The sequence below is a fragment of the Leucoraja erinacea genome, chromosome 9 (assembly GCF_028641065.1).
Source record: "Leucoraja erinacea ecotype New England chromosome 9, Leri_hhj_1, whole genome shotgun sequence".
Classification (NCBI taxonomy): Eukaryota; Metazoa; Chordata; class Chondrichthyes; order Rajiformes; family Rajidae; genus Leucoraja; species Leucoraja erinaceus.
Window position 1 is genome coordinate 10,620,338 of NC_073385.1, and position 26,774 is coordinate 10,647,111.

General features: G+C 43.6%; 1 protein-coding gene across 1 annotated transcript; it reads left to right on the top strand.

The window, feature by feature from the left end:
- Nucleotides 1-1,673: 1,673 nt before the first annotated feature.
- On the top strand, nt 1,674-26,187 carry LOC129699996 (prospero homeobox protein 1-like). The gene is made up of 4 exons (XM_055640123.1): nt 1,674-7,270; nt 15,056-15,157; nt 19,187-19,381; nt 25,512-26,187. The coding sequence occupies exons 1-4, from the start codon at nt 5,516-5,518 to the stop codon at nt 25,695-25,697; spliced, it is 2,238 nt and encodes a 745-aa protein (XP_055496098.1). The 5' UTR covers nt 1,674-5,515; the 3' UTR covers nt 25,698-26,187.
- Nucleotides 26,188-26,774: the final 587 nt, after the last annotated feature.

Genomic DNA, 26,774 nt, shown 5'->3' on the forward strand with positions numbered 1-26,774 from the left:
GCATCGTTATAAATGCATATCTGACACAAACTGAAACTTCTGCACTAAAGGGGGTGAATACATCGCTATAAATGCATATATTATGCGACTCAAACCCAAACTCCAGCATTAAGGGAATGCGTCGAGGTAAAAACATCGTTATAAATATGTTATAGACATCGTTATGTATATCTGACACAAACTGAAACTCCAGCACTGAGCATTGTTGTAAATGCTTCTATAAAGCATCTCTGGGAGTTTAGGGATTGCTTGCCAGAGGAATAAATGGACATTCTCACTGGGGTTAATCTAAATGTCAATATATTCACACTTTCCATATAAAAAAATAAAAGTGCGAGATGTCAAAATATCAAGTGTGCAAGTAAAACTATTTAGGCGTACTGCATTCTGGAAAGCCATTCCTCACATATTTCGCTGGGGCAGCTTATAACCCAGCGGTATGTTTGATTTCTCTAACTTCAAGTAACCCTTACATCCCCTCTCTCTCCGTCCCTCCCCCACCCGAGTCGTTGTGCACGTTTCATTGTCGTTTCACTGTTTTTATCACTCGTTATCTCCTTCCCAACAACCAACAATAGACTATTGTGGGCTCCACCTCCCCTTGGTCATCGTTGCCGGCTTTGGTCTGTCTTTTTACATTTCTTTCATTCATTTGTCTATTGTACCTTTTCAAATTTCTCGGTCCCCTCTCCCCTGACTCTCAGTCTGAAGAAGGGTGTCGACTCGAAATGTTACCTATTCCTTTTTCTTCCAGAGATGCTGCCTGACCCGTTGAGTTATTCCAATTTTTTTCTGTCTATCCTCCCACTACCCAGAATGGTTTGCTTCGAACCAAACTCTTTATTTGCAAATCTGTCTATCAGCTATCTTTCCTGTTCTTGGACTGGTCGACGGTGCCAGGCTCCTCCCTATCCTTATATGGTTTGAAAAGGCGTGACATTGAGGGTTGGCAATTGATGCAGACAGGTGCCGTGCCGAGTGACTGAGCCTCTAGCACGGAGGAAGTTGTAACGCTAATGTGTAGTATTATTATTATTATCATCATCATCATCATCTCTGTATTTTCCAATGCACAAAGCTATGTGTTGTTTTTTTTCCCCCTGTTTAGCAGCATTAAGTGTAGGGAGGGACTGCAGATGCTGTTTTAAACCGAAGATAAACACAACACGTTGGAGTAACTCAGCGGGACATGTAGCATCTCTGGAGGGAAGCAATTGGTGACAAGGTCTGAAAAGGGTCTCGACCCGAAACGTCACCCATTCCTTCGCTCCAGAGATGCTGCCTGACCCGCGGAGTTACTCCAGCATTTTGTGTCGATCGAGCAGAATTAAGTTTCAGGTTTCTTTCAGACCGAGTTTACAGCGTGAATAATAAATTTGTATCGTATGCTTCTCAAAACGGACACATTTATGTAAGGGAGAATGAACAGGATTTTGGCCTTGTTTCGTTGCATTCATTGCATTAACCTCTGTTCCTCTAGGTTAACGATAATGGAAAAATCTTGAATTTCATTCCTTAAAACAATAATTCTAGACGTTGTCCTACATTCGTTCTAACCCACCAAAGGGGTGTTTTTTTTTTTTCTGGTGAAGCATGATAATTCCTATTTTAATTATAATAAATAAAGGTTAATTAATCTTCAGAATGAGCAACTTTATTCTCATGCTGAATTTTGCAAAACCGTTCAATAGACTTGAGAATATAGATTTTTCTTAAATCGCCTTTGGTACATATATCAGGTTTGTGTGAGCGGATCGTTCATTAGTAATGATGAAGTAGTCTCCAAAATATGTTTGATATATACAGTAATTAAATGACTTTGTGCGATGGTATTCAACTCGATTAAAACAAAATAAACTGAAGTTGATAAACACCCGGTTATTATTGGGAGTGTTAAATCTCCGGTCAGAACCGATTTTTTTTTTGTTTAAATCTTGGTGCAATTGCACTGCTCGGTTTTATGAAATCGTCGTTCGTTTTGCATGCGATGCTATTTGAAGGCAGGAAATATTCGATGCATTGACAAGATCAAAATAATGGTCACGGATTAGTGCAGGAAGGCAGTGGTTAAAGGGGTTATTTTAGTTGGTTTGTGATCACTTTTATCTGCTACAGGTTTTGGATTTCTGATGCAACGAATAACAATCTGTTGCTGGTTCCATTTCTGGAAAATTCAGAGATTCGCTTGTTTTTAATAAATAGCTTGGGTATCTTGACGGCGCGGTGAAACATGCAGAATTTCAGGTGAAATGTTTGAAAGCGGAAACACCCGAAGACAGTGTAAATGTAGCAAACCGGTGTGTATGTTCTCTAAAGTTCGCGAAAATAAATGGTCCCCCCCCCTCATGATGTAGATCATTTGTGATTTGTAGGATCGGAAAAGGGCAGAATGCAATAATCACCATCCTTTTTGACTACATTGCAGAAGTAACCTGGTCTAATTATGGGGTCAACTGTGGCATTGGGATTGGGTCACGGATAAACATTTATCTTGTGTGTTTGCTAACATGGAGATAGCTTATTACTGAACATGGAGTTGGTTATTGTCCTATAGCATAAGGGTATATAGGTAGTTTAGATACTAAAGATAGACAGAAAATGCTGGAGTAACTCAGCGGGACAGGCAGCATCTCTGGAGAGAAAAAATGGGTGCGTTTCAGGTTGAGACTCTTCCTCGTCTCGACCTGAAAAGAGATGCTGCCTGTCCCGCTGAGTTACTCCAGCATGTTATGTTTATCTTCGGTTTAAACCAGTATCTGTAGTTCCTTCCTATACATAGCTTAGATACGACTTTGGCATTGGGGTTGGTTTGGTTGGTTGAGCGCTTGTGTTGGTGTTATAGCACGAGCACTTTGCGTTTTAACAGTAATCAGTAATATGTGTTCAACTGATTCTTCCATTTTACTCACGATTTTGTTAGTTAGTTGGGATATTATATTGTCACTTTATTATCACTTTAAAACAAGTGGTCGCTAGGTTGCTTGATTATAAAGAGCCTCAGGGTTGTTCACCAGCATCCTCTGTCTTTTCTGGCTGACTTCTTGCGTGGCTGTGAGTTTAAGCCCTGTTTATCCTAGGGCTCCCACACCACCGCCTTCCATTGTTAAGGGGAAATAGAGAAAGATGGCTTTTAGCAGTGGGTGCTAACAGGCTATTTGAGCCTGAATGGTGTTAGAACATCTTGTAAGTCTGATTTGGTCAGTTTATATCTAGATATGTAAGTGCTTCAAGTGGGGATCATTAACCGTCTGAATAATTTACACGAGACGCGAGCGCCTATCAAACTGCAGCTACTTTATTCACAACAACTTGTCAGCAAAGGCGAACAGCCAAGCGAAAGACTGCTCTCTCGATTCATAGCATGCAGAATTTGTATATTTTTGATAGCGTAGGAGAAAGGTTAGTCACGTATATACTTGTTTACAGGGTTAACTATTGTGATCCAGCATTCTGTAACCTTCCACTGAAAATCCGGCTATTGTCCGTGTGGAAAGATTAGGGTGCCTTGATTTATCCTTAAGTTCATATGTTATTTTTTTTGTCCTTTGCGGACTTGTTTTGTTTTATCTTAAGGGCCACTTGCAACAGGCATGTTTAGCCTAGTTCTCAGAGGGTACATTCACTGGAATAAAGTTTGATTCCTGTGTAAGAAGGAACTGCAAATGCTGGTTTAAACTTCAGATAGACACAAGAAGCTGGAGTAATTCAGCGGGACAGGCAGCATTTCTGGAGAGGAGGAATGGGTGATGTTTTGGGTCGAGACGGTCTGAAGAAGGGTCTGGACCCGAAACGTCACCCATTCCTTCTCTCCAGAGATGCTGCCTGTCCCGCTAAGTTACTCCAGCTTTTTGTGCCTATCTGAAGTTTGATTCCCACAGAGTGGAGTGCTGCCCAATGGAAGAACAGACCAGTTCTGCCCACAAAACCAACAAAACGGCACTTCCTAAGTCATAGTCCTGAACCAGCTCATTATTGGTGATGGTTCAAGGAAACATCAACTAAAATTAAGTAGAAAGTTTAACTAAGGACTTCACTATTATCAAAGAAATTATCAAAGAAATTTAGGACCGAGATGAGAATTAGGACCGAGATGAGGAAAACATTTTTCACACAGAGAGTGGTGAATCTGTGGAATTCTCTGCCACAGAAGGTAGTTGAGGCAAGTTCATTGGCTATATTTAAGAGGGAGTTCGATGTGACCCTTGTGGCTAAAGGGATCAGGTGGTATGGAGGGAAGGCAGGTACAGGATACTGAGTTCATCTTTATTTTCCTCCCACACTCCAAAGAGGTACAGGTTTGTAGTTTAATTGGCCTGGTATAAATGTAAATTATCCCTAGTGTGTGTAAGATAATGTTGATGTGTGGGGATTGCTGGTGGGCACAGACACGATGGTCCAAAGGCCTGTTTCCGTGCTGTATCACTAAACTAAATGAATGTAAGATTGATGTAAATGGTTGTCAATGTGGATTCGATGAGCTGAACAGTATGTTTCTATGGTGTATCTCTCCATGACTGCATCCTATTCACTGGGATTTAGAAGGATGAGAGGGAATCTTATAGAAACATTTTAAATTATTAATGGATTGGACAGGCTAGATCCAGGAAAAAATGTTCTCGATGTTGTGGGAGTCTAGAACCAGGGATCGCAGTTTAAGAATAAGGGGCAGGCCATTTAAGACTGAGATGAGGAAAAACCTTTTCACCCAGAGGGTTACAAATCTGTGGAATTTTCTGCCACAGTGGAGACCAATTCACTCCATGTATTCAACGGAGAGTTGGATACAGCTCTGAGGGCTAACGGAATCGAGGGATATTGTGAAAAAGCAGGAATGGGGCACTGATTCTCGATGATCAGCCATGATCATGTAGAATGGCGGTGCTGGGTCAAAGGGCCAAATGGCCTGCTCCTGCACCTATTTTCGATGTTTGTATGTCTCCACTTTAGAAAATGAAGACTGAGCTATGACCTGGGAGAGTTTGAGATTGAATAGGCATGGAGAACCCAAGCGGCAGCAGATGCTGGAATGTGGAGCAAAAATCCAATTGCTGGAGGAGCTCCAAGGGTCAGACAGCATTTGTGTAGGGAAATGGAAACATGATGCCATGAGTCGGGATCCTCAACTTGACTGTCCAGATGTAGAATCTCGACCCAAAACGTCGACTGTGCATTTGCCTCTACAGATGCTGCCTGACCAACAGAGTTCTTCCAGCAGTTTGTTTTTGGGCATGAAGAAAGGTTTTCATTGTCGGGTAGTTCAAAGATTTTGTGTTGCATAAGATGATCACTAATAATTCCAATACAAATTTCAGGAGAAACTTGTTATGGAACACAGGAAGGTTGCGAGCATAAATTACAGCCTGGATTTGTTGGGCTGAATGGTCTTGATGTGTGTTGCAGTTGATGTAAGTGCACAATACATTCTCACAGAAAATAACATTTCTTTTAAACCACCCAGGTCCCCTGGTTTTCTTCTTCCTGACTTTGGAAGGGTGTGTCAACAGTTGTCAAGTTCATGGCAATGCCTGAATACTGTAGTTCGTCTCTCCTGTCCTTGAAATCAGAACAAAGGAGCTTCAACTCTCAAGTCGGAACTCCCTTTAATCATTGTGTCTCCAGGCAAGGTGCTGAACCCTCAGCCTATGCAATGAACCTCAGCGTGCCTGAACAAGATGCAGCCAATCCCAACAACTGCTACAGAGAAGGAAATAAAATAAACCAGCTTCAAACACACCTGAAAAATAATTTCTTTCAAGACCCGGTGCCACCTTATCCCAGCAGGGCCATTATTTCACAGTTCCTGGAGAAAGCTTCGAAGAAGAGGAATACAGCAGATCAAGAGGTAACCTTCTCAGCGAGGAATCTCTCCCATTCCAATGCTGACTCCCTTCAGCAGGAGGGAAACACCAACTTCTCTGAAGACGGTGGGCAGGATCTCAGCTCGCCTCTCAGTCAGCATCACCCTGTGAACACGGGTGAAGGGGATCGATTGTTTAGTGAACACCTGCGAGCAAAGAGGGCAAGAGTAGAGAACATCATCCGAGGAATGAACAGTTCTCCAAATGCCAACCTTCCCAACAGTGAGGTGGAGAGGGAGAGTGATCATGGGCGAGAGAGTTTGATGAGCCTGTACAAAGAGAATAAGCGGAAGCAGAGACTTCCACAGCAGCAGCAACAGCGGGAGGAGAATCCCAGGAAGAGTCCCAGGCTAGCATCATCCCTGAAGCAGCTTAGAAAAGAAGAATGCCACAGGCTGAAGCAGCAACTCCAGGAAATGCAGGGAAAGCTCCTTGAACTTCAGGAAAAGTTTTTCCAAGTGTATGATGATGGTGAATCGGAGCATGAGGACCAAGACGATGCATCTGACTCCACTTTCCATTTGGGTGGCGTTGAGAATGTAGGAAACCCTTCAGAAAGGTATCATGGTGGCCTCTCCGATGTGGACCAAGGTCTCTATGGGGACTATATTCAGACAATTAACCATGCGGAAGAACCGAAAATGGGAAAAGAAGCAAATAAACATCATAATCTGGACCAAAAATTCAAGCATTGTAACCATTTTGGTTTCTCTTTAGTGGAGGGTGGATATCTGGCTGAATCTTTAAAGTATGAACTAACCAATGCAATGGCTCACATTGTTGACTCAGCGGTACAGTTGTTCTCTGTCAAACCTTCCACCGCTTCTTCGCAGGCACTTCAAAGCCTGCCAACCACCAGGCTCAAGAATATCACACAATACCAGAACACAAACCTGAAAACCACGAGTCATGAGTTTCAGTGCCCCCCAGATCCAGTGATGATGCACAAGTATTTTGACAACTGTCTCAACACTTGTCCCTTCAAAGTTTACGATCAGACGGAAGCAATACCATTGGTGGTGAGAAAGTCACCTCAAAGCCAGCCGAGTCTTGTCGGTCCGATTATTAAACAGACCTGTCAAATGCCTCACGATAAGCCACCTTTAACACTAGTCTTGGATTCCCAGATGTCTCTAACTGAATTGCCCAAGCCCATTTTGAGGTACAACATGCAGAATGACATGGGACGTACCCTCGCCGTAACTGCGAAGGACACTGTTGCTTTTAAGCCAACGTGTCTTTCATGGGACGCTGTCAAACTAAGGTCAAAAGTTACCTCGCATCATGTAGCGCATAAGTTGTACCCAAGCTTTCAACAAGAACCAGCAGAGAACCTCGATCTTTCTCACATCAAGTCAGAATGTGGGGAGCTGCAATCCATGGTGGAGGTCACGTCTTACTCCTCAGCTAATGTATCCTTTCTAAATGTGTAGGAAGGAACTGCAGATGCTGGTTTACACTGAAGATAGACACAAAATGTTGGAGCAACTCAACGGGTCAGGCAGCATCTCTGGAGAAAAGGAATAGGTGGCGTTTTGGGTCGAAGACATGTCTCAACCCAAAACATCACAGATTCCTTTTCTGCAGAGATGCTACCTGATCCGCTGAATTATTCCAGCTTTTTGTATCCATCCTTTTTAAATGTTACAGAATGCTACAAACACCTTCCATGTGTTAGACACCGTTGGAATTTCATTCTGCATATTATTGGGTGTAGGTTTATTATTTACGTGTGTAATGAGGTACTGTGAAAAGCTTTTGTTTGCGTGCTATGCAATTAAATCAGATATTACTAGACATGAATACAATCAAGACAAGTACAAAAAGTAGAGCCCCGAGGAAAACAAGAGTGTAGAATTTAGTTCTCTGTATTGTAGTGTAACAGTTCCAGAGAAAAAGTCAGACATCCGCATTGAGGTAGGTTGGAAGATGGGGACTGAACCCTAGCTTATAGAGCAAGGGTTCCCAACCTGGGGTAAATTCACCCACAGGGGTAAATTTCACCGACTCGGGGGGTAAATTTGTTGATTCTGGATTTGTACATATTTTTTCTCGATTTGACTGTGTTTGGTTCTGGTATACCAGTATCTGTTCATCATTAGTTGTTCATAAATAAGTTAAATAACTTTGTTATGTGCTATTAAAGTTGTCAGGAGTAAACTGGATGAAAAGGTTGTGAACCCCTGTTATAGAGGGACTGTTCAGCTGCTTGATAACAGAGGGGAAGCAGCTATTCCTAAGTCTGGTGGTATGCTTTTTCAAGTTTCTGTAAAGAGAATATTGTTAGAATAGCTAGAAATAATAATTTACAAGTTGAAAAGAGATTTAAAAGAGTGGGGTGATTGCATTAGATAATAGTAGATACTCCTCTGGGACCAGCATGCAAAGAGCCCAATCCTCTGGTGCCATCTTGCGCCTCCAACACGACTAAGAAATTCCATTTGCTTGCTAATCCACTTGCTTCTGAATCCCCAAGGCTTGGGCAATGATACCGAAAGTTCAGCACGTTGGCACAGCGGTAGAGTTGCTGCCTTGCAGTGCTTGCAGCACCAGAGATCCGGGTTCGATCCCGACTACGAGTGCTGTCGGTACCGAGTTTGCACGTTCTCCCCGTAACTGCGTGTGTTTTTTTCCGAGACCTTCAGTTTCCTCCCACACTCCAAAGACGTACAGGTATCTAGGTTAATTGGCTTGGTTTTACATAGAAACATAGAAACATAGAAATTAGGTGCAGGAGTAGGCCATTTGGCCCTTCAATATGATCATGGCTGATCATCCAACTCGGTATCCCGTACCTGCCTTCTCTCCATACCCCCTGATCCCCTTAGCCACAAGGGCCACATCTAACTCCCTCTTAAATATAGCTTTAAATGTAAATTGTCCCTAATTTGTGTAGAATAATGCTATCACTGGTCAGTGCAGACTCGGTGGGCCAAAGGGCCTGTTTCCTTACTGAATCTCTCGGCTAAATTTACCAAATGTGTGTATTTTATTTTTTTTAAAGCTGAAATTCACCTTTTTTCTGCAACTGAATCAGTGTATTGGCTAAATTAGATTAGATTAGATTAGATAGCCTTTATTGTCATTCAGACCGAAGTCTGAACGAAATTGCAGCAGTCATACATATAATACAATAAAAACAACACGTAGTAGTACTTGGTGACGTCGGCAGTTATCTGGCAGATGTGGAATTGGGCTTCGGCCTGTTCAAACCACACTTGGCGTTGTGATGTCCAGAAATTGGGCAGTTTGAGTGAAACCGCGTCCTGCTGATCTGGGTTGTCTCCTCCAGGTATGATGAAATCCAAAAGAGGCCGTTTTGGATCGTTGCCGTCACCACTGAAGAGGTTCACGGGTTGTATAAAAAATATATAAAAATATAATATTTAAACGATACAGCTCAACAATTAGTACAAAAGGGCAAGGTGTGTGTGTGTGTGTGTTAACGTGTTGACTGTGAAGTGAAGACTAGCCCCGTCATCTGCTGCACCCCCTCATGTTCACCTAGGTCAACATTGATTGGTCAGGCCAGATCACTGGATGGCGGGACTGTCATATGCTGAGAGAATGGAGCAGCTGGGCTTGTACACTCTGGAGTTTAGAAGGATGAGAGGGAATCTTATTGAAACATATAAGATTATTAAGGGTTTGGACAAGCTAGAGGCAGTAAACATGTTCCCGATGTTGGGAGTCCAGAACCAGGGAACACTGTTTAAGAATAAGGGGTAAGCCAATTAGAATGGAGATGAGGAAACGTTTTCTCACATAGTTGTGAGTCTGTGGAATTATCTGCCTCAGAGGGCGGTGGAGGCAGGTTCTCTGGATACTTTCAAGGGAGAGCTAGATAGGGCTCTTAAAGATTGCAGAGTCAGGGGATATTGGGAGAAGGCAGGAACGGGGTACTGATTGGGGATGATCAGCCATGTTCACATTGAATGGCGGTGCAGGCTCGAAGTGGCGAATGGCCTACTCTTGCACCTATTGTCTATTATCACGCCAGGTCCATGCGAGCTCGATGAACGACGGTTTGAGACCAAAGTGGCTCGGCTGCCACAACCAGATTTTTATGCAGCATCTTGCATTGAAGCTTCCACCACAAAACTGAATCATACCACTGCTTGCATTAATTGAACACATTTTGAAAATGTAAAACATGCTGAGAAGCTTAATCAGATAAAGTTAACATTAAATCAAATGAGCAGATATTAGGCTAGAGGGACGGAAGCATTGTGGCTATGTTACGAAATCCAGAGGACACAGCATTTGCATCACATGAATCAGTTAAAAAAAAAACAAAAAAAACACAACTGATAAATTTAAGAAGCTAACATTTCAGGGAGAGATGAGGGTTATAGTCTTAGACCTATTGTGTGCTGTACATTTCCTTGATTATCGAAGATAGACTCAAAATGCTGGAGTAACTCAGCGAGAGAAGGAATGGGTGACATTTCGGGTCGACCATCTGTGATTTTTCTTTGATTACCATTGCTTTTTGCGTATCTTCCATTCATTTCTACCGTCTATATCTCTCGTTCCCCTTTCCCCTGACTCTCAGTCAGAAGAAGGGTCTCAACCCGAAACGTCACCTATTCCTTTTCTCCAGAGATGCTGCCTGAGTTACTCCAGCCTTTTGTGTCTGTCATAGATTGGGATTGGCCTGACACAAATGGAAGACGTGACCATTTCTGATCTGGTCGGTCAATCCTAATCAAGTGGGGGAATGTAGTTTGTCTCGACGTGAATGACCATGGGTAGCATTGTTGAACCCCAACAGAAACTTTCCTCCTCTGCCTGTTCATCCTCCAGTCCATGGCTCCCTCAGAACCTCAACTCTCCACACACTCCCAGGTTGATGTTCCCATGTCTGACCCTTCTCTCAACCCATATGTGGGAACAGTCAGCTTACCTTGTGAGGTCAATTCAACCTGGCAGAAATCACAAAGGAGCCACATATTGAATGGCGGTGCAGGCTTGAAGGGCCGAATGGCCTACTCCTGCACCTAATTTCTATGTTTCTATGTAAAAGAGCCCATCCAGGGTGCACCTCCAGGACCTTCTCTTACCCACCAGCTTTTGAAGTCATTGCCAGGAGAGTTTGAGAGGTTAAAAAGAAAACCTCTTTTCCCAAAATAAAACGGTACTTGTTAAAACTAATGAGTCTAGAATGGAACTATCTTACTCCCTGATCGCAATGCTCTGAATGTTGACAGGGCTTATGTATAATGAAATCATCCTTTGAGTAGGACCACAACAAGCTCCCAACACGAAGCAAATGGTTATGCCAGGTTCTTTAGTCCGTTTAAATGGTACATGCCTGACTTCTTTCGTTCTGAAAAGGAAGTTACCTCTAAAGAAGCAGAGAGCTGCCCATTGTTGGCTGAGCCATTATGGACTCCACTCTTCTGAGGTCATCTGTTGCTGACCCTGATTTGTTCTGACCATTTCTCACCTCCAGTTACTTCCCCTCCCCTCTCAGTTTGAAGAAGAGTTCTGACCCAAAACAACACCTATTCCTTTTCTCCAGAGATGCTGCCTGACCTGCTGAGTTACTCCAGCTTTTTGTATCTATCTACCCATCATATACCTGCGGTCAGGAATTCAATGCCAGGAAGGAGGTTGACGTGGTTTGATCTCTCGCCATCCTGTGGTGCTGTTGGGACTGAGATTAGAAGAATTCTCTACACAATGGGCCATGGTGTCTGATTCACAGAATCAGAACATAGATGTGTACATTTTTGGAATGTATGCATGGGGATTGGGCAGTGGGGATAATGTATGAGAGTGGAGCTGAGGTAGGGGCCCAACTACGATCTAATTGAATGTGTAGCTGGAATGAGAGGCTAATTGGCTTAATCCACGTGCTCTTGCTTGGGTTTTTTCATTCTTACTCGGAGCTGGGAGCGTGGAGCAGGAAAGAAGGGAGAGGATTTTTTTCCAAGCAACCTCTCTTCTATTTACTCCATTTATAACTTGCGAGGCCAGCAGCATAGTCAAGGACGAGTCGCACCCCGGCCACTCCCTCTTCTCCCCTCTCCCATCTTGCAAAAGGTACAGAAGTCTGAAAACACACACCTCCAGATTCAGGGACAGTTTCTTCCCAGCTGTTATCAGGCAACTGAATCATCCTACCACAACCAGAGAGCAGTGCTGAACTACTATCTACCTCTTTGATGATCCTCAGATTATCCTTGATCGGGCTTGCTGGCTTTACCTTGCATAAAATGTTATTCCCTTATCATGTACCAGTACATTGTAAATGGATTGAATGTAATCATGTATTGTCATTCTGCTGACTAGTTGGCACGAAACAAAAAGCTTTTCACTGTACCTCAGTACACGTGACAATAAACTAACCTGAACTGAACATTCAACACTTCTTACAAACGGGAAGTTGTGCACCTGTTTGCTTCTGTCTAATTAAATATTTTCTTCACTCTTTGTATCGACAAAAGACCAATTTTCCTAAAGCAGTTTCCTGTGGGAACACTTTGGAAAGCAAATCTTTCATTTGTTTAAAGATGCAAATTTAATGAGGAGAATTCTATTGCAAATGTTTGGTCATGTTACTGGAGTTAGTAGTCATGTCAAACAAAAAAAACAGGCACTACTTATTTAGTGTCACTGCTGCTTATAAGTGTACAGATCAATTGTAAAACTCCTTTGCAAACGAGGTGGAAGTAATGACCCCCTTAGAGACGGGTCTTCTTTAGCATTAAAGACTTTTCAGCAAGCAGTAACATTTTAGTCCAGTGCTCGTGTAAAATTCAGTACGAAAGCTGGTTACATTGGGTCATAAGACTCGATTCAGTCAAAATGACCCTGAAAATACCTGAACCTGAGAGCATGTTATCCAACAGAAAAGAAAGACTCATTTTTGTAGTACTTTTGTCATCCATTTCATAATGCCCTACAGTGACTTACAAACAATGTAGGAAATATGATGAAAAATGTCATGGTGCTGGAGTAACTCAGTGGGTCAGGCAGTGTCTTTGGAGAACATGGAGAGGTGATCTTACTTCTGAATGAAGTCTATCCGTAATTTCCAGAGATGCTGCCTGACCTGCTGAGTTACTCCAGCATTTGGGGGCTTTTCCTTTTGTAAATCAGCGTCTGCAGTTCCTTGTTTCTCAGATATATGACCAGGTTTTTTAACAATATGTTCCTGCAAATAGCAATCTGATAACAAGCAAATCTTTCTCTTTTAGTTTTAACAAATGAAGGATAAATAATCTCCAGGTTACCGCAGATAATCTTTGTCAGTTTTTTAAATGAATAATTTTTCCAACTGTCTGAACGAGCAGGCAGGGCCTCGGTATAACATCTTGTCTGATAGCTGGCATATCTGACAAGTGAAGTTATTCCCCGCTGATGTACTGGAACAGCGGGGAACTGATGTAATGTGGCCAATGGCTGGATTGTGACAAACTGGCTTTCTCATTCCTTTCAGATACCACAACCCTAACAGGCAGCTTGATGGTCATGGAATAGATGGGGACAAATTCAGCTTTTTTGTTTTAGTCTTAGAGGTACAGAGCGAAAACATGTGTCGTCCAACTGAGTCCGAACCGACCAGCGATCCTACACACACAATTTACAATTCTACTGAAAATTAAATCACAAAGCTGTATATCTTGGAGTATGGGAGGAAACTGGAGCATCCAGTGAAAAGCGGAGAATATACAGCACCCTTAGTTGGGATCGAACCCTGGTCTTTGACGCTGTAAGGCAGCGACTCTACCGCTGTGCCGCCTCATGTTTCACATGAAACATTCTCTCAGCAATCTCTAGTCCTCTTACTTGTTTAGAACATAGAACATGGAACAATCACAGGAATAGGTCCCTCTTTCCACAATGTCTGTGTCAAGCATGATGCCTAGTTAAACTAATCTCCGCCTGCACGTATTCGATATCTCTCTATTGTCTGCATATCAATGTGCCTATCCATGAGCTTCTTAAACACCACTATCGTACCTACCTCCACCACCACTCCTGGCTTTGCATTTCAAGCACCTACCACTCTGTGAAATAAAAACTCGCCCTGCACATCTCCTTCAAATGTTATCCCTGTCACCTTAAAGGCTAATTGAAGACTTCACAGCAGATCCAGCTAATTAAATGTAAAGACAGCATAACATTCTATACTGCCAGGCCAACAACATGTTACATGCAAGAAGAATGGAAATATTTTTAATTTAACTTGACACTCCTGCACCCTGGTATGTACCCACCCAAAGTTTTTTTTTTTTTTGAAACTGCAAACGAAAGCAAGGAAACATTCAAGTGGGGAAAAAAAGAACAACTTAAAACAGAAATCCATTAAGTGAATTATATTCCCAAACTGATTTGCAAAGTCCTTTATTTTCTTGTTTGCTTAATATGTAAATAGACATCATTTCATTAAAGTGGATTGGGCATCTGTAAATGAATGGATTGTGTTGCTATATTAAAGAAGGTTCTCGGGTGCTCACAAGGAGATATGAGTGGTTGTGAGCCTTTCATTGCCACTTAGTACTCCAGGCCCACTATTGTTCCAAAGAGTTTCTGATACTAATGCAGGCAATATCCACTACCTCCCAGCTGCCAATATCCTCTTACACACTCAATTGCAGAGAAGCAATGTAAAAATATATGTGGCTACATTTTTCTTTGTTTGTAACGTAGCAGTCTCTGCATGACACTCATAAAGCCACTCATCATAAAGCCATATGTAAAAAAACTATAAGTGCATACGATATTAATATTTATCAAGTTGAAGTTAATATTTATCAAGCAAGAACAGCCCATTGAAACTTTCAGATGAATCACACTTAAACAGGACAAATCAAGTAAGAAACAAAATTTGACACAGAACCAAGTTTAAATAAACTTTAAATAAAAATTCATATGCTAATGTACCTGACGTTGTTGTTTTCTGGTTTGAATCTATTGCATGAGAATAACATGAAACCGAGTTTCCATATGTGTCCTGATGTTTGAAACAATATCTCTTCAGCCGTTCTACTATTTTTGGTTGGCATGGGCAAGATGGGGCGAAGTGCCTGGTTCTGCGCTGTATGACTCTATATTAGTGGAATGAAATCTTTGAAGCAGAGCATAATAGTTATATATGAACATACAGTAGTTAGAGATGTCAATTAATGCTCTCAAGCCAGGTTGACTACTTTGATTGAATGACCTTAACCAGTCTTCCAATTCAGGAGGGATTAACACCTAATCACCTGAAGAAAGCCAAGCTGATGTTTTTCTATACACGATACCCCAGCTCAACCACACTGAAAACATACTTCTCCGATGTTAAGGTAGGAAGAACAACTTTATCACTGTTTCCAAATAACAACAACTGAGGAGTATGAGAGTATTTCAAAGAGACTTGTGTGTTGGAGACTTGTATGATGAGGGACAGAGTCTTAGAGAATGGGTGGCATTGTGGCGCAGTGGTAGAGTTGCTGCCTTACAGAGCCAGAGAGCAGGGTTCTGTCTGTACGGAGTTTGTATGTTCTCTTTCTGACCGCGTGGGTTTGTAGGTTAAATCACATCTGTAAATTGCCCCTCTAGTTTGCAGGATAACATAGTAATATGAGGGGGAACTTCTTTACGCAGAGAGTGGTAGCGGTGTGGAATGAGCTCCCAGTGGAAGTGGTGGAGGCAGGTTCATTGGTATCATTTAAAAATTAATTGGATAAGCATATGGATGAGAAGGGAATGGAGGGTTATGGTATGAGTGCAGGCAGGTGGGACTAAGGGGAAAAAAATTTGTTCGGCATGGACTTGTAGGGCCGAGATGGCCTGTTTCCGTGCTGTAATTGTTATATGGTTATAGAACTAGTGTGATTATTGGTCAGTGTGGACCTGGTGGGCCGAAGGGCCTGTTTCCATGCTATACCACTGAACTAAATGATCATGTGTTGAGGAGTGTGTGCGGATATGTCACGTGCTGAGCTGTTCGTGGAATACCAGCATGTGGATGTGATAACCTACAAGACACAGGCTGAATGAAGGTGCCTCTTGGGAGGTGAAGGGATTTGGTTCAAACTGCACGGAACTACTGTACATTTCATTCCAGTCCCTGTGAATGACTACGGTCCTCAAAGCCCTTCCAGGAGGTCAAGGAGTGCCTGTGGATGAGAAGATGGAGTTAGTGCTTCAAGGAGATCATATAATGTGGGCACACGAGCCTAAAGCCACAGTTAGAGGAAGGCTTTAGGAGAACCCAAAGGAGAGAGTTTAAATATAGGTCTTTGGCTGTTGAAGGTCGCTGTCTATGGCATTGTGATCGCTCTCAACAAAAACAAGATAATTATTCCCTTTGATGATGCAGCTGATTACTAGATCCCTCTTCCTTTTGTGCAACTTTTTACCCCTTTTGAAAAGATGGTCCACCTCCAGGTAAAGCAAGAACGGAGATTGAGGATTAGATCTCCACTGGAGTACTTGCACTACAGGCCAAAAACAGCAAGGATGGGCTCAAACTAAATGAGATAAGATTTCACTAACTTCTTGGTGGCAGGAGAGAGATATCCCTAGCAAGAGAGGATACACAAGTTGTTTGCAGTGGATCTAAGAGAACAACCCGCAAAATTCCTCGCTAAATATTGAAAATGCATCGATGTTTGATCTTGATCTCTTCCTTCTCGACCTCCTGGCAGTGATCCCAATTTTTCTGCATCATCAACTCGCAAGGTCAATGCCAGGTCATGCATTAAGCTCACTTCCCTTCGTCATCCCTGCAATTCAGTGTGTGAGAGAATCTTTGAGTACAATGGGAAACTAATCCTGGGTGTCCGACTCAATTCCGTCATGGCTGTTTTACCTCACTGTTTCTTTATATCAAGGAGAAGACATCCACGGCTGTATTTTCGAAATATGAACAAGAATTTTTGCAGTCTCAAGCATTGCCCTTCATGCTCAATAATTTGTAACTGGGTAGGTACAAGTAATTGCTCGCCCCAGGCAGGTGCTGTTCTAGGATTCCTGGGTTTGAAGATCATGTTTATCTATGGGGGGAAAGCAGGTACTCTTTGCAACCCTTCCCAACATCTAGTTACCTTGAGGCCAATACATATATTGGGGTGGTAGCAAAATGCCCCACTAATGCTCGAATAGTTGTACAGTGCCAATCTTAGACACAAGGAACTGCAGATGAAGAGTACAACAATGTAGGAAATACGATGGGAAAAACCCCCCAAAAAGTGCTTCGGTAACGCAATACGTTACTGTAGAACATGGATAGGTAAGATTTTGGGATATCTCCGATGTTCCAGATTAACCAATCCAAATCTGATCAAACCCCTTAACCCAGGCATCATTCCAATAAATCTCTTCTGTACCTTCTCCTAAGGTTTGGCATCCTTTACTCTCCTGGGGCGACCAGAACTGCAACCCTCCAAATGTGGCCTAACCAAAGTCCTATAAAATTGCATCATGGCTTTCTGGCTCTTGTGCTCAAGATCTGGGATGAAAGATTTACTGCCTTATGGTCTTATTAAGCCAGTTCCTCTCATTCTATCCCAGCCCTGCGTCCTCTCCTACTGAAAATTAAATTGCATCTCTCTCTTTTCCAGTTGTGATAAAGGATTGGAATCCTGAAACTGTCAAAAGTTTCACTTTCGCACAGATGCTGCATGACCTGTTGAGATTTTCCAGCAATTTTTGTTTTACCTCAAAATCTATTTCTTGAGTTAAAGCAGTTGGGGTGTCCTGAGGTGTCCAAAGTTATTTTTTTTTTTCAATGTCTTTTTTGCATCCCAACCAAAACCCACATTAGAATAAAAGTCTTTCATTTCTAAAGCATTTCAGAACCTTTCAAATTCTCAAAGAATTTTACAGATGCTGATGTACTTTAGAAACTTTGTACTCTAAGGCAGAACAGTGGCGCAGCAGTAGAAGTTGCTTTTTGTTGTGTGCTATCCAGTCAGTGAAAAGACTATGTGATTACAATCGAGTCGTTCTTAGTGTACAGATCCAGGATAAAGGGATTAACATTTAGTGCAAAATAAAATCCAGTAAAGTCTGATTAAAGATAGCCCAAGGGTCTCCAACGAGGTGGATGGTAGCTCAGGACCGCTCTCTAGTTGGTGATAGGATGATTCAGTTGCATGATTGCAGCTGGGAAGAAACTGTCCGTGAATCAGGAGGTGTGTGTGCGTTCACACTTCTGTACATCTTGCTTGATGGGAGAGGGGAGAAGAGGGAGTGTCCGGGGTGAGACTTGGACATTCACAGGCCACTGACTATTTATTTCACGAGCCTTCCCATTTTGTGTCTGTGAAAACCTCAGACCACAGCATTCATTTCTGTGCTCAGTAGCCTCCATTTGCTGTTGTCCAGGGTTGGTAAGTGGCTGCAATACCCACATTTAATGAGAAGCAGTATAGCGCAGAGGGCCACTTTATACATGACGGTGTGAGTGTATATTTTTAAAATCTCGCAGAAAGAGCGTAAAGTTATTTTTACAGCAGTAAAATTGATGCAGAGTTGTAGTGAAATACCTTATGGTAAATTTAGTTAAGGATGTAGTTAAACCACGCAGCTAACTTTGCGTATGAGATTGCCACTTAAATCTAGACAAAAAAGCTAAAATCATGCTAAATTCAAGTTTCACATCGGTTTGAAAGGATAGGGCAGATCTTTTGTTGAGCCGAGCTTGTTAATCGCTTGCCCTTGGACTGTGCTGCTTCCTCTGATGCAGTCTCCAGCCTTCCTCTCCTGAGGAGACTCTCAAGTGATGGATATTTATTTATTTTCACATATGCAATTAAACATTACACGGCAAAATTAATTTTGCATGTAATGCCGGCACCCCCATTTCATCAAGTTCACAGCCCAGGCTGAGCCAAGCATAGCCGTGGTGTCCTCCGCCGCTGTATGCCGCGTCCGGTCCACGTGCTCGGCCACTTGGAGCAGCGTGCGGTCCAGCCGAGCCCCAGGCTGCTGCAGAGCCTCCAGCGGCCTACTCCTCTGTCGAGGCTGTGCACTCCCTCCCGCAGTCGGCCTGCTCACCGGCACTCACCCTTACATTAGTTCCATCCTACATCCTAGTGACAATTTATTGAAGCCAATTAACCTACAATGTGGAATGTTGAAAGAAACTGGAGCACCCGGGAAAAAACCCACACAATCACAGGGAGAACATACAGACTCTGTTCAGAGAGCACCCACGTCAGAATCGAACCAGGGTTTCTGGTGCTGTAAGGCAAACAACTCGACCGCTGTAACACTATGCCGCCCCAAACTTCAGTAATACGCATTTAATTAAAAAAGGATGCATCCTGCTACAGAGCAGAGCCAAGTCTGACATCCAATGGATTTTATCTTTGCTTCATCCCCAGTTTAACAGATGCATCACCTCTCAGCTTATCAAATGGTTCAGCAACTTCCGTGAGTTTTACTATATCCAGATGGAGAAGTTTGCTCGACAGGCTGTGAATGATGGTGTGACCAATGCCAAAGACCTCAAGGTGACCAGGGACTCTGATCTCTACCGAGCTCTCAATGGGCACTACAACAAGGCCAATGACTTCCAGGTCAGTGTTTCACATCTGCGTTCAACATGCAGTGCTTATTTTTACTTTGTATAAAAACTGTAGGCCACCATCCCATCACCCCACTCCGTTGCCCCAGGTCTCTTCATCAAACTGTCCAATGAACCCCCAATGAAACACAGCAATCAATGGACGAAGGATGGATAGGAGGATAAGAACAATATCTCACATGACATTGAAGTTGTAGCACAGAAATCGGTCACTGATGCATGCCGTGTTGATGCTTCACATGACCTTGCCGCCCAAACCACCAATCTTCATCTCACCCTATCAACATAATCATCCTGTCCTCCCGCATATTGCGGGTCAAACATCTTTAAATGCATGTTTGTTATTTGCCTCATGCTTGATAATAGGAGCAGGAGTAAACCACCAGCCCGTCAAGCCGAGAAATACCCCACCATTCAATCCAGGTTGATCTTCTCCAAGCCTCAACTCCTGTTCTGTGCCAGATCCCCAAAGCCCTCCATCTCCCGATCTTTCAGAAATGTATCTGCATCCATTTCAAATACTTCCAATGATCCACTCTCCTCAACTCTCTGGGATAGAATATTCCACAGGTTCACAACCCTCCGTGAGAATAAATTCCTGCATACATTGGTTTGAAATGGTTGCACCCTCATCTTTAAACTATGTCTCCTCATTCTCCCACTAGTGAATGTATCACAACATCTACACTGTCACACTCTCCTGGAATCGTGTATGCTTCAGTATGATCACCCTTCATTCTTCTAAACTCCAAAGAAAACAGTTCTAACCATTATACATCCTTTCTTGATATGAACATCCTCTTATTCCGGGGGTTATTCCTGGTGACTCACGTTTGGACTGCTTGTACTTTTATTACATCAGTTTGAGCGGATTTTGTTAGAAAATGGTAGTTTGAATTTAGTTTAGTTTAGAGATGCAGCGCAGAAACAGGCCCTTCGGCCCACCTAGTCCGCACCGACCGGCGATCCCCGCAACTTAACACTATCCCATGCACACTAGTGACAATTTACAACAACCAATTAAACTGCAAACCTGTACGTCTTTGGAGTGTGGGAGGAAAGTGAAGATCTCTGAGAAAACCCACGCAGGTCACGGGGAGAACATACAAAGTCCGGACGGACAGCACCCGTAGTCGGGATCGAACCCGGGTCTCCGGCGTTGCAAATGCAGTAAGGCAGCAACTCTATTACCAGGCAGCAACTGGCAGCCCAAAAATCTGAAACCTGGAGAATGCCACCAAGAGCACGTTCCCTTTGCCTCCCTCAGTGAAGAAGCTTAATGTGGACATTTATGTTTTGCTGGCTAAAGGTATCAGAATTAGTCCAGCCCTCACCCACTTAACACCAACTATCCCATACGCTGTAAGTAGATTGATACACTGTAAATGGATTGATTGTAATCCTGTTTTGTCTTTCTGCTGACTGGTTAGCACGCAACAAAAAGCTTTTCACTGTACCTCGGTACACGTGACAACAAACTAAACTGAACTCAACCCTGATCCATCCCTGTCCCCACTTTCTAGTCCCTCCTCAAACCCACTATCCTGTCCCCCCCCTCCGCCACACTTCTGTTCCTCCCCACTCCCATTCTCTGGCCCCTCCACCTCACTCTCCACTCCCCTCCACCACCAGTCCCGTCACCCCTACTTTCCTTTTCCTCTATCTCCATTCCTCCCCCATCGCCACCCTCCTGATCCTCCCGACCCCCATTCTCTGGCCCTACCACCCGTAGTCTCTTGTCGTCCCACCCCACTCCCCTGTCCACCCATCCCCATTTTCCATTCTATCCCCATTCTCCTCCTGTCCCGTGCACTACCAGTCTCCCATCCCTCCCCATCCTCACTCTGCTGTCTCCCCAACCCACATACATTCTCATATCCCCTCCATCCCCCATACCACCACCCTCATGTCGCTCCCCAACCCACATGTTCCTCCCCCCCCCCCCCCCCCCCACACCACACTCCTGTCTCTCCCTATTCCCACTATCTTGTCCCAACCCCGCTCCCCTATCCCTGTAAACCCCCCCTATCCACACTCTCGCATCCTCCACACCCCCACTCTTCCTATCCCCACTCCTTTCCCTATTCCCACTCTCCTCTCTCTTTCTATTCCCACTCTCCTGTCCCAACCCCCTTCTCCTGTGTCTCCCATTCCCACTCTCCTGTTCTCTCCCCCCCCACACCCACACTCTCCTCCTGTCTTCCCTGCTGTCTGGGACAGGGCTGCATCAGATAGCCAGCTCACTGATGTCAGGTCCGTTCCTGATAATTAGCCGCGATGCAGTCAACGGGCAAAGTGTGGGAATCGGAAGCCACACAATCACACTAAAACAACCCGGGATTAACCGATCCGCATGCCTGAGTGGGTCTGAAATAAGGATTGGCACCAGATGCTGAGAAACGACTCTGTGCATTCTTACAGTGGGAAGATTGCAGGCACAGATTAGGACTGTTTGCTTTAGCTCGATCTAAGACATTCCATTCCCAGGCACTGCTTTGTAAGAGCAAAGGGTGGACCGACGGCCTTTGCAGCAAACTGTCTGCACGTGTTAAAACAAATCCAGCGTGATGCATGTTGGAGCAGTGGCGAGGGTGGTGTACAGAGTGAAGATTCAACACATTGATCTCCAAAATATGTATTAAAAAAAAATATTTACAAGAAGAGAAAATGGAAAGAGTCCCATCCTAGAGACTTGAGCTTTGGCAGGAGGCGAAGGCTGCAGAGGCCAATGACAACCTCATCAGAAGGTCGACAACCTCATCAGGAAGGCTGGCTCCATCCTGGGGGCAGAGATGGATTGATGGGAGGTTGGTCTTGGAGGGGAGGATGCTCCTCAAACTGCGGAGCATCCCGGACAATACAGCTCACCCCTCCCATGACACACTGGTCAACCTAAGGAGCACCTTCAGCAACAGGCTGGTCCCACCAAGATGCAGGACAGAATGCCAGAGGAGATCCTTCTTCCCTGTGGCTATTAAACTGTACAACTCCTCCCCTTTCTTTCGTGGGGTAGACAGACTGACTCCCTTCCCGTTCCCCCCCTCCCCCCCCCCACCCCAATCTTTGCACATCCCCAATCCTTTTCACTCGTCACTTTAATTTCATGTTTCATGTATTTTGTGTTTTTCTGACCATTGGCAGATTAATTTCTCTCCTGGGATAAATAAAGTTTGATCGTATCATCTATCGCATCGTATACTTCAGTACAGGCCTGAGGGGGTTGGGAGTGGCATCTTTCGAATGAGATATTAATCTGGGGACCAGTCTAACCTGTCTACCCTGTAAGGTAGAAACAAGGAATTGCAGATGCTGATTTACAGAAAAGGACACAAAGTGCTGGAGTAACTCAGCTAGTCAGGCAGCATCTCCAGAGAACAGGGATAGGTGATATTTTGGATCAGGAACCTTCTACAGCCTGACCTGAAACACCAGTCTGAAGAAGCGTTCCAACCGGTCTGAGCATGGGTGGAAGACACAAGAAATTGAAGATAGAAACATAGAAAATAGGTGCAGGAGTAGGCCATTCGGCCCTTCGAGCCTGCACCGCCATTCAATATGATCATGGCTGATCATCCAACTCAGTATCCCGTACCTACCTAACTGGCATCAACTACCTTCTCTGGCAGAGAATTCCACAGATTCACCACTCTCTGTGTCAAATTTTTTTTTCTCATCTCGGGCCTAAAATATTTCCCCCTTATCCTTAAACTGTGACCCCTTGTTCTGGACTTCCCCAACATCGGGAACAATCTTCCTGCATCTAGCCTGTCCAACCCCTGAAGAATTTTGTAAGTTTCTATAAGATCCCCCCTCAATCTTCTAAATTCTAGCGAGTACAAGCAGAGTCTATCCAGTCTTTCTTCATATGAAAGTCCTGACATCTCAGGAATCAGTCTGGTGAACCTTCTCTGTACTCCCTCTACGGCAAGAATGTCTTTCCTCAGATTAGGAGACCAAAACTGTACGCAATACTCCAGGTGTGGTCTCACCAAGACCTTGTACAACTGCAGTAGAACCTCCCTGCTCCTATCCTCAAATCCTTTTGCTATGAATGTTAACATACCATTCGCTTCCTTCACTGCCTGCTGCACCTGCATGCCTACTTTCAATGACTGGTGTACCATGACACCCAGGTATCGTTGCATCTCCCCTTTTCCTAATCAGCCACCAATAAGATAATAGTCTACTTTCCTGTTTTTGCCACCAAAGTGGATAACCTCACATTTATCCACATTATACTGCATCTGCCATGCATTTGCCCACTTACCCAGCCTATCCAAGTCACCTTGCAGCCTCCTAGCAACCTCCTCACAGCTAACACTGCCCCCCAGCTTCGTGTCATCCGCAAACTTGGAGATGTTGCATTCAATTCCCTTGTCCAAATCATTAATATATATTGTAAATAGCTGAGGTCCCAGCACTGAGCCTTGTGGTACCCCACTAGTCACTGCCTGCCATTGTGAAAAGGACCCGTTTACTCCTACTCTTTGCTTCCTGTTTGCCAGCCAGTTCTCTATCCACATCAATACTGAACCCACAATACAGTGGATGCTGGAATCTTGAGCAAAACACAAAGTGCTGGAGAACTCAGAAGGTCACTCAGCATGTACTAATAAGGAACATCCAGATGCTAGTTTATACCAAAGAAAGGCACAAAATGCTGGAGGAACTCAGCGGGTCAGGCAGTAACGCTGCAGAACATGGGTAGGTGATGTTTCGGGTTGGGATCCTCTTTAGACTGATAGAACGGGTAAGAAAACAGGAAGAGAGGAGGGTCAGGACAAAGCATAGCCAGTAATATAGCAATGTTACAAAATTTTGAGATTTTAAAAATCAAGTCTGCAATTTATCCCATCAGATAAAGCATAACAATAAGTTTAATTTGACACCAAATTCACTTTCATATCTCAAGTATTAAAAAAGTTATGGCCATTTTCATACTCGGAAATTAGCATCTTGTTCCCTATTGATTTTCAATGGACATTACAAAAAAGCTGTGATCTTGGATAGTCAAAAGCCCATTTCTTAAGGAAAGATTAACATTTTTAAATAGCCTAAGTGTCCAAAGATTATTCCCAAATATTTCACAATATAACACGATTTTTATATCTAATTTACATTAATTTATAGGCCAAATGGAAGGAATTTAGTGTTCAATTGAAAGTGAATTAGGTGCCCATTTAAATTTCAACTCTATTGCCGCATGTGAACGCGCTGGTTTAGAACGTTCACATCGCGCTGGATTATAAAAAGCCCAAAATGAACTACTCGCTATAGATAACTTTATATACAGGGTTATATATATGCCCCATTTAATGTAAAACTGTGTACATATCTTTAAATAAAACCTTGGGGGAGGTTGCACATGTCCAGTAATTTTAAAACTTATAACTATATTATCGAGGACTAATAATACCTTTTGGTGGGTCTTGCAGCGATTTTTCACTGATTTACTAGGCTGAACATCTGCGGAACACACCGTTTTAAAAACCCGCCCCCGCCCAAAATCGCGGACATGGCTTTGGGCAGATTCCCAATGACGATTCAGGTAGCTTTTGTAACATACCTAAGTAATATGTAAACACAGGAGAGGGGGCCAGTCAGCATATGTGAAGGGAATGGATAGAGGACATTTCAGGTCGGGAATTTCTAAAGTCACAATGTTGTTGTGCAGTAGTTCAGTTGCAGAAGGCGGAAGGTGGAAAGTAAGTTACATGTTACTGCAAAAACATGTATCTGAGTGTAGACTGTGAATCAAACTTGGGACCACACAGTCCACAGTACTGTGTACTGACCAGCTAAGCTCACTGGTAGACACAAAATGATGGAGTAACTCAGCGGAACAACCAGCATCTCTGGTGAGAAGGTCTTCTTTCCTTCTCTCCAGAGATGCTGCTTGTCCTGCTGAGCTACTCCTCCAGCATTTTGTGTCTACCCGATTCAAACCAGCGTCTGCAGTTCTTTCCTACACAGGTAAGCTCACTCACTGAGTGGTCCCAATTCCGGGAAGAATCCAACAAGAGGGATGAAGTTACTTCTCACAGCCATGAGAGAGGCCGCTGTCTTGCAGAGTTTGTTGCGCTTAAATCGATTGCCTTTGCAACTCTGTTTTCTTTCCACAGATCCCGAAGGAGTTTCTGGAAGTTGCGGAAGTGACACTTCGAGAATTTTTCAATGCCGTCATATCCGGGAAAGACTTGGACCCTTCGTGGAAAAAAAGCATTTACAAGGTGATCAGCAAACTGGACAATGGGGTCCCTGAGATGTTCAGTTCTCAGGGGTGCCTGCAAGACATCCTGTATGACTAGAACTGTGGATTGCACCAGCCTTAAGCTCTGTTTTATAGCATTGGCCAAATGGTTGCTTTGCCATAGAACCTGACAGACAATTGGATCTTTCAACACTGTTTGTGTTAGGTAAGGGCAACAAGGAGAACTGATGTCAGAGAGGCATAGATAGTTTAGACAGTCACAACTTTTCTTTCCTAGGATAGAGGAATGACATACTAGAGGGCATAGCTTTGTGAGAAGGGGAAAGTTTAAAGGAGATGGGTGGAAACTCTTTTTGACCCAGAGGGTGGTGAGTGCCTGGAATGCACTGCCAGCATTTATGGTTGAGGCAGATATGATTGTGGCATTTAAGCGATTTTTGGATAGACAACGGGATATGTAAGATATGGAGGGATATGAATTATACACAAGTAGTTAAGAGATAGTCTTGGCATCATGGTCATTTTGGGTCGAAGATCTTGTTCTTGTGCTGTACTGGTTTATAATCCTACACTAATCCCACTTCACTCTCCCCACATTCCCATCAGCCCCCCCCCACCCCCCTCCCCAGTTTCTGCCACTTACCCTCACATTTGGGGTGATTTACAATAGCCAATTAACCTACCCATCTGCATGTCTTTAGGATGTGGGAGGAAGCTGCAAGAAACAGAAGGGACTTGCATGGTCACAGGGAGAACATGCAATCTCTACGCAGAAAGTTGGCTGTGATGGTGAGCACTTTGGAGGAGTTGAATGTATTAATCCTGTTGCGGTGTTCACCCTTCACAAGTAGGAGATCACATCACTAGGAATCTCCCTGCTTTAAAAGATGACAACTCAGTTTGTGAAAAAGAAGTCTCCAGTAGACTCTCAAGAAAGTTGTTATAAAAGCAGTTGTGCATTTTTAGTGATAACTATTAACGTTTGCCTTTTAATTAAGTTGTCTAGTGGGCAGAGCTGTGTATTCAAATACTCTTTAAGTGGTGATCAGGGTGGAATCATTGACTTCACCCCCATGGTGCCAGGTTCCTGATGGGAGACCAAACAAGGAAAGTGTCTGAAAATGAGGGAACATTAGACCTTGAATATATTAATGATTTGGACGAGAGGATTGAA

Bases quoted from the DNA above. Each gene is read 5' to 3' on its own strand.
- LOC129699996 (XM_055640123.1), top strand. From the start codon at position 5,516: ATGGCAATGCCTGAATACTGTAGTTCGTCTCTCCTGTCCTTGAAATCA. The intron at 7,271-15,055 runs GTATCCTTTCTA...CTTCCAATTCAG, and splicing joins CGTCTTACTCCTCAGCTAAT to GAGGGATTAACACCTAATCA. The intron at 19,382-25,511 runs GTCAGTGTTTCA...TTCTTTCCACAG, and splicing joins ACAAGGCCAATGACTTCCAG to ATCCCGAAGGAGTTTCTGGA.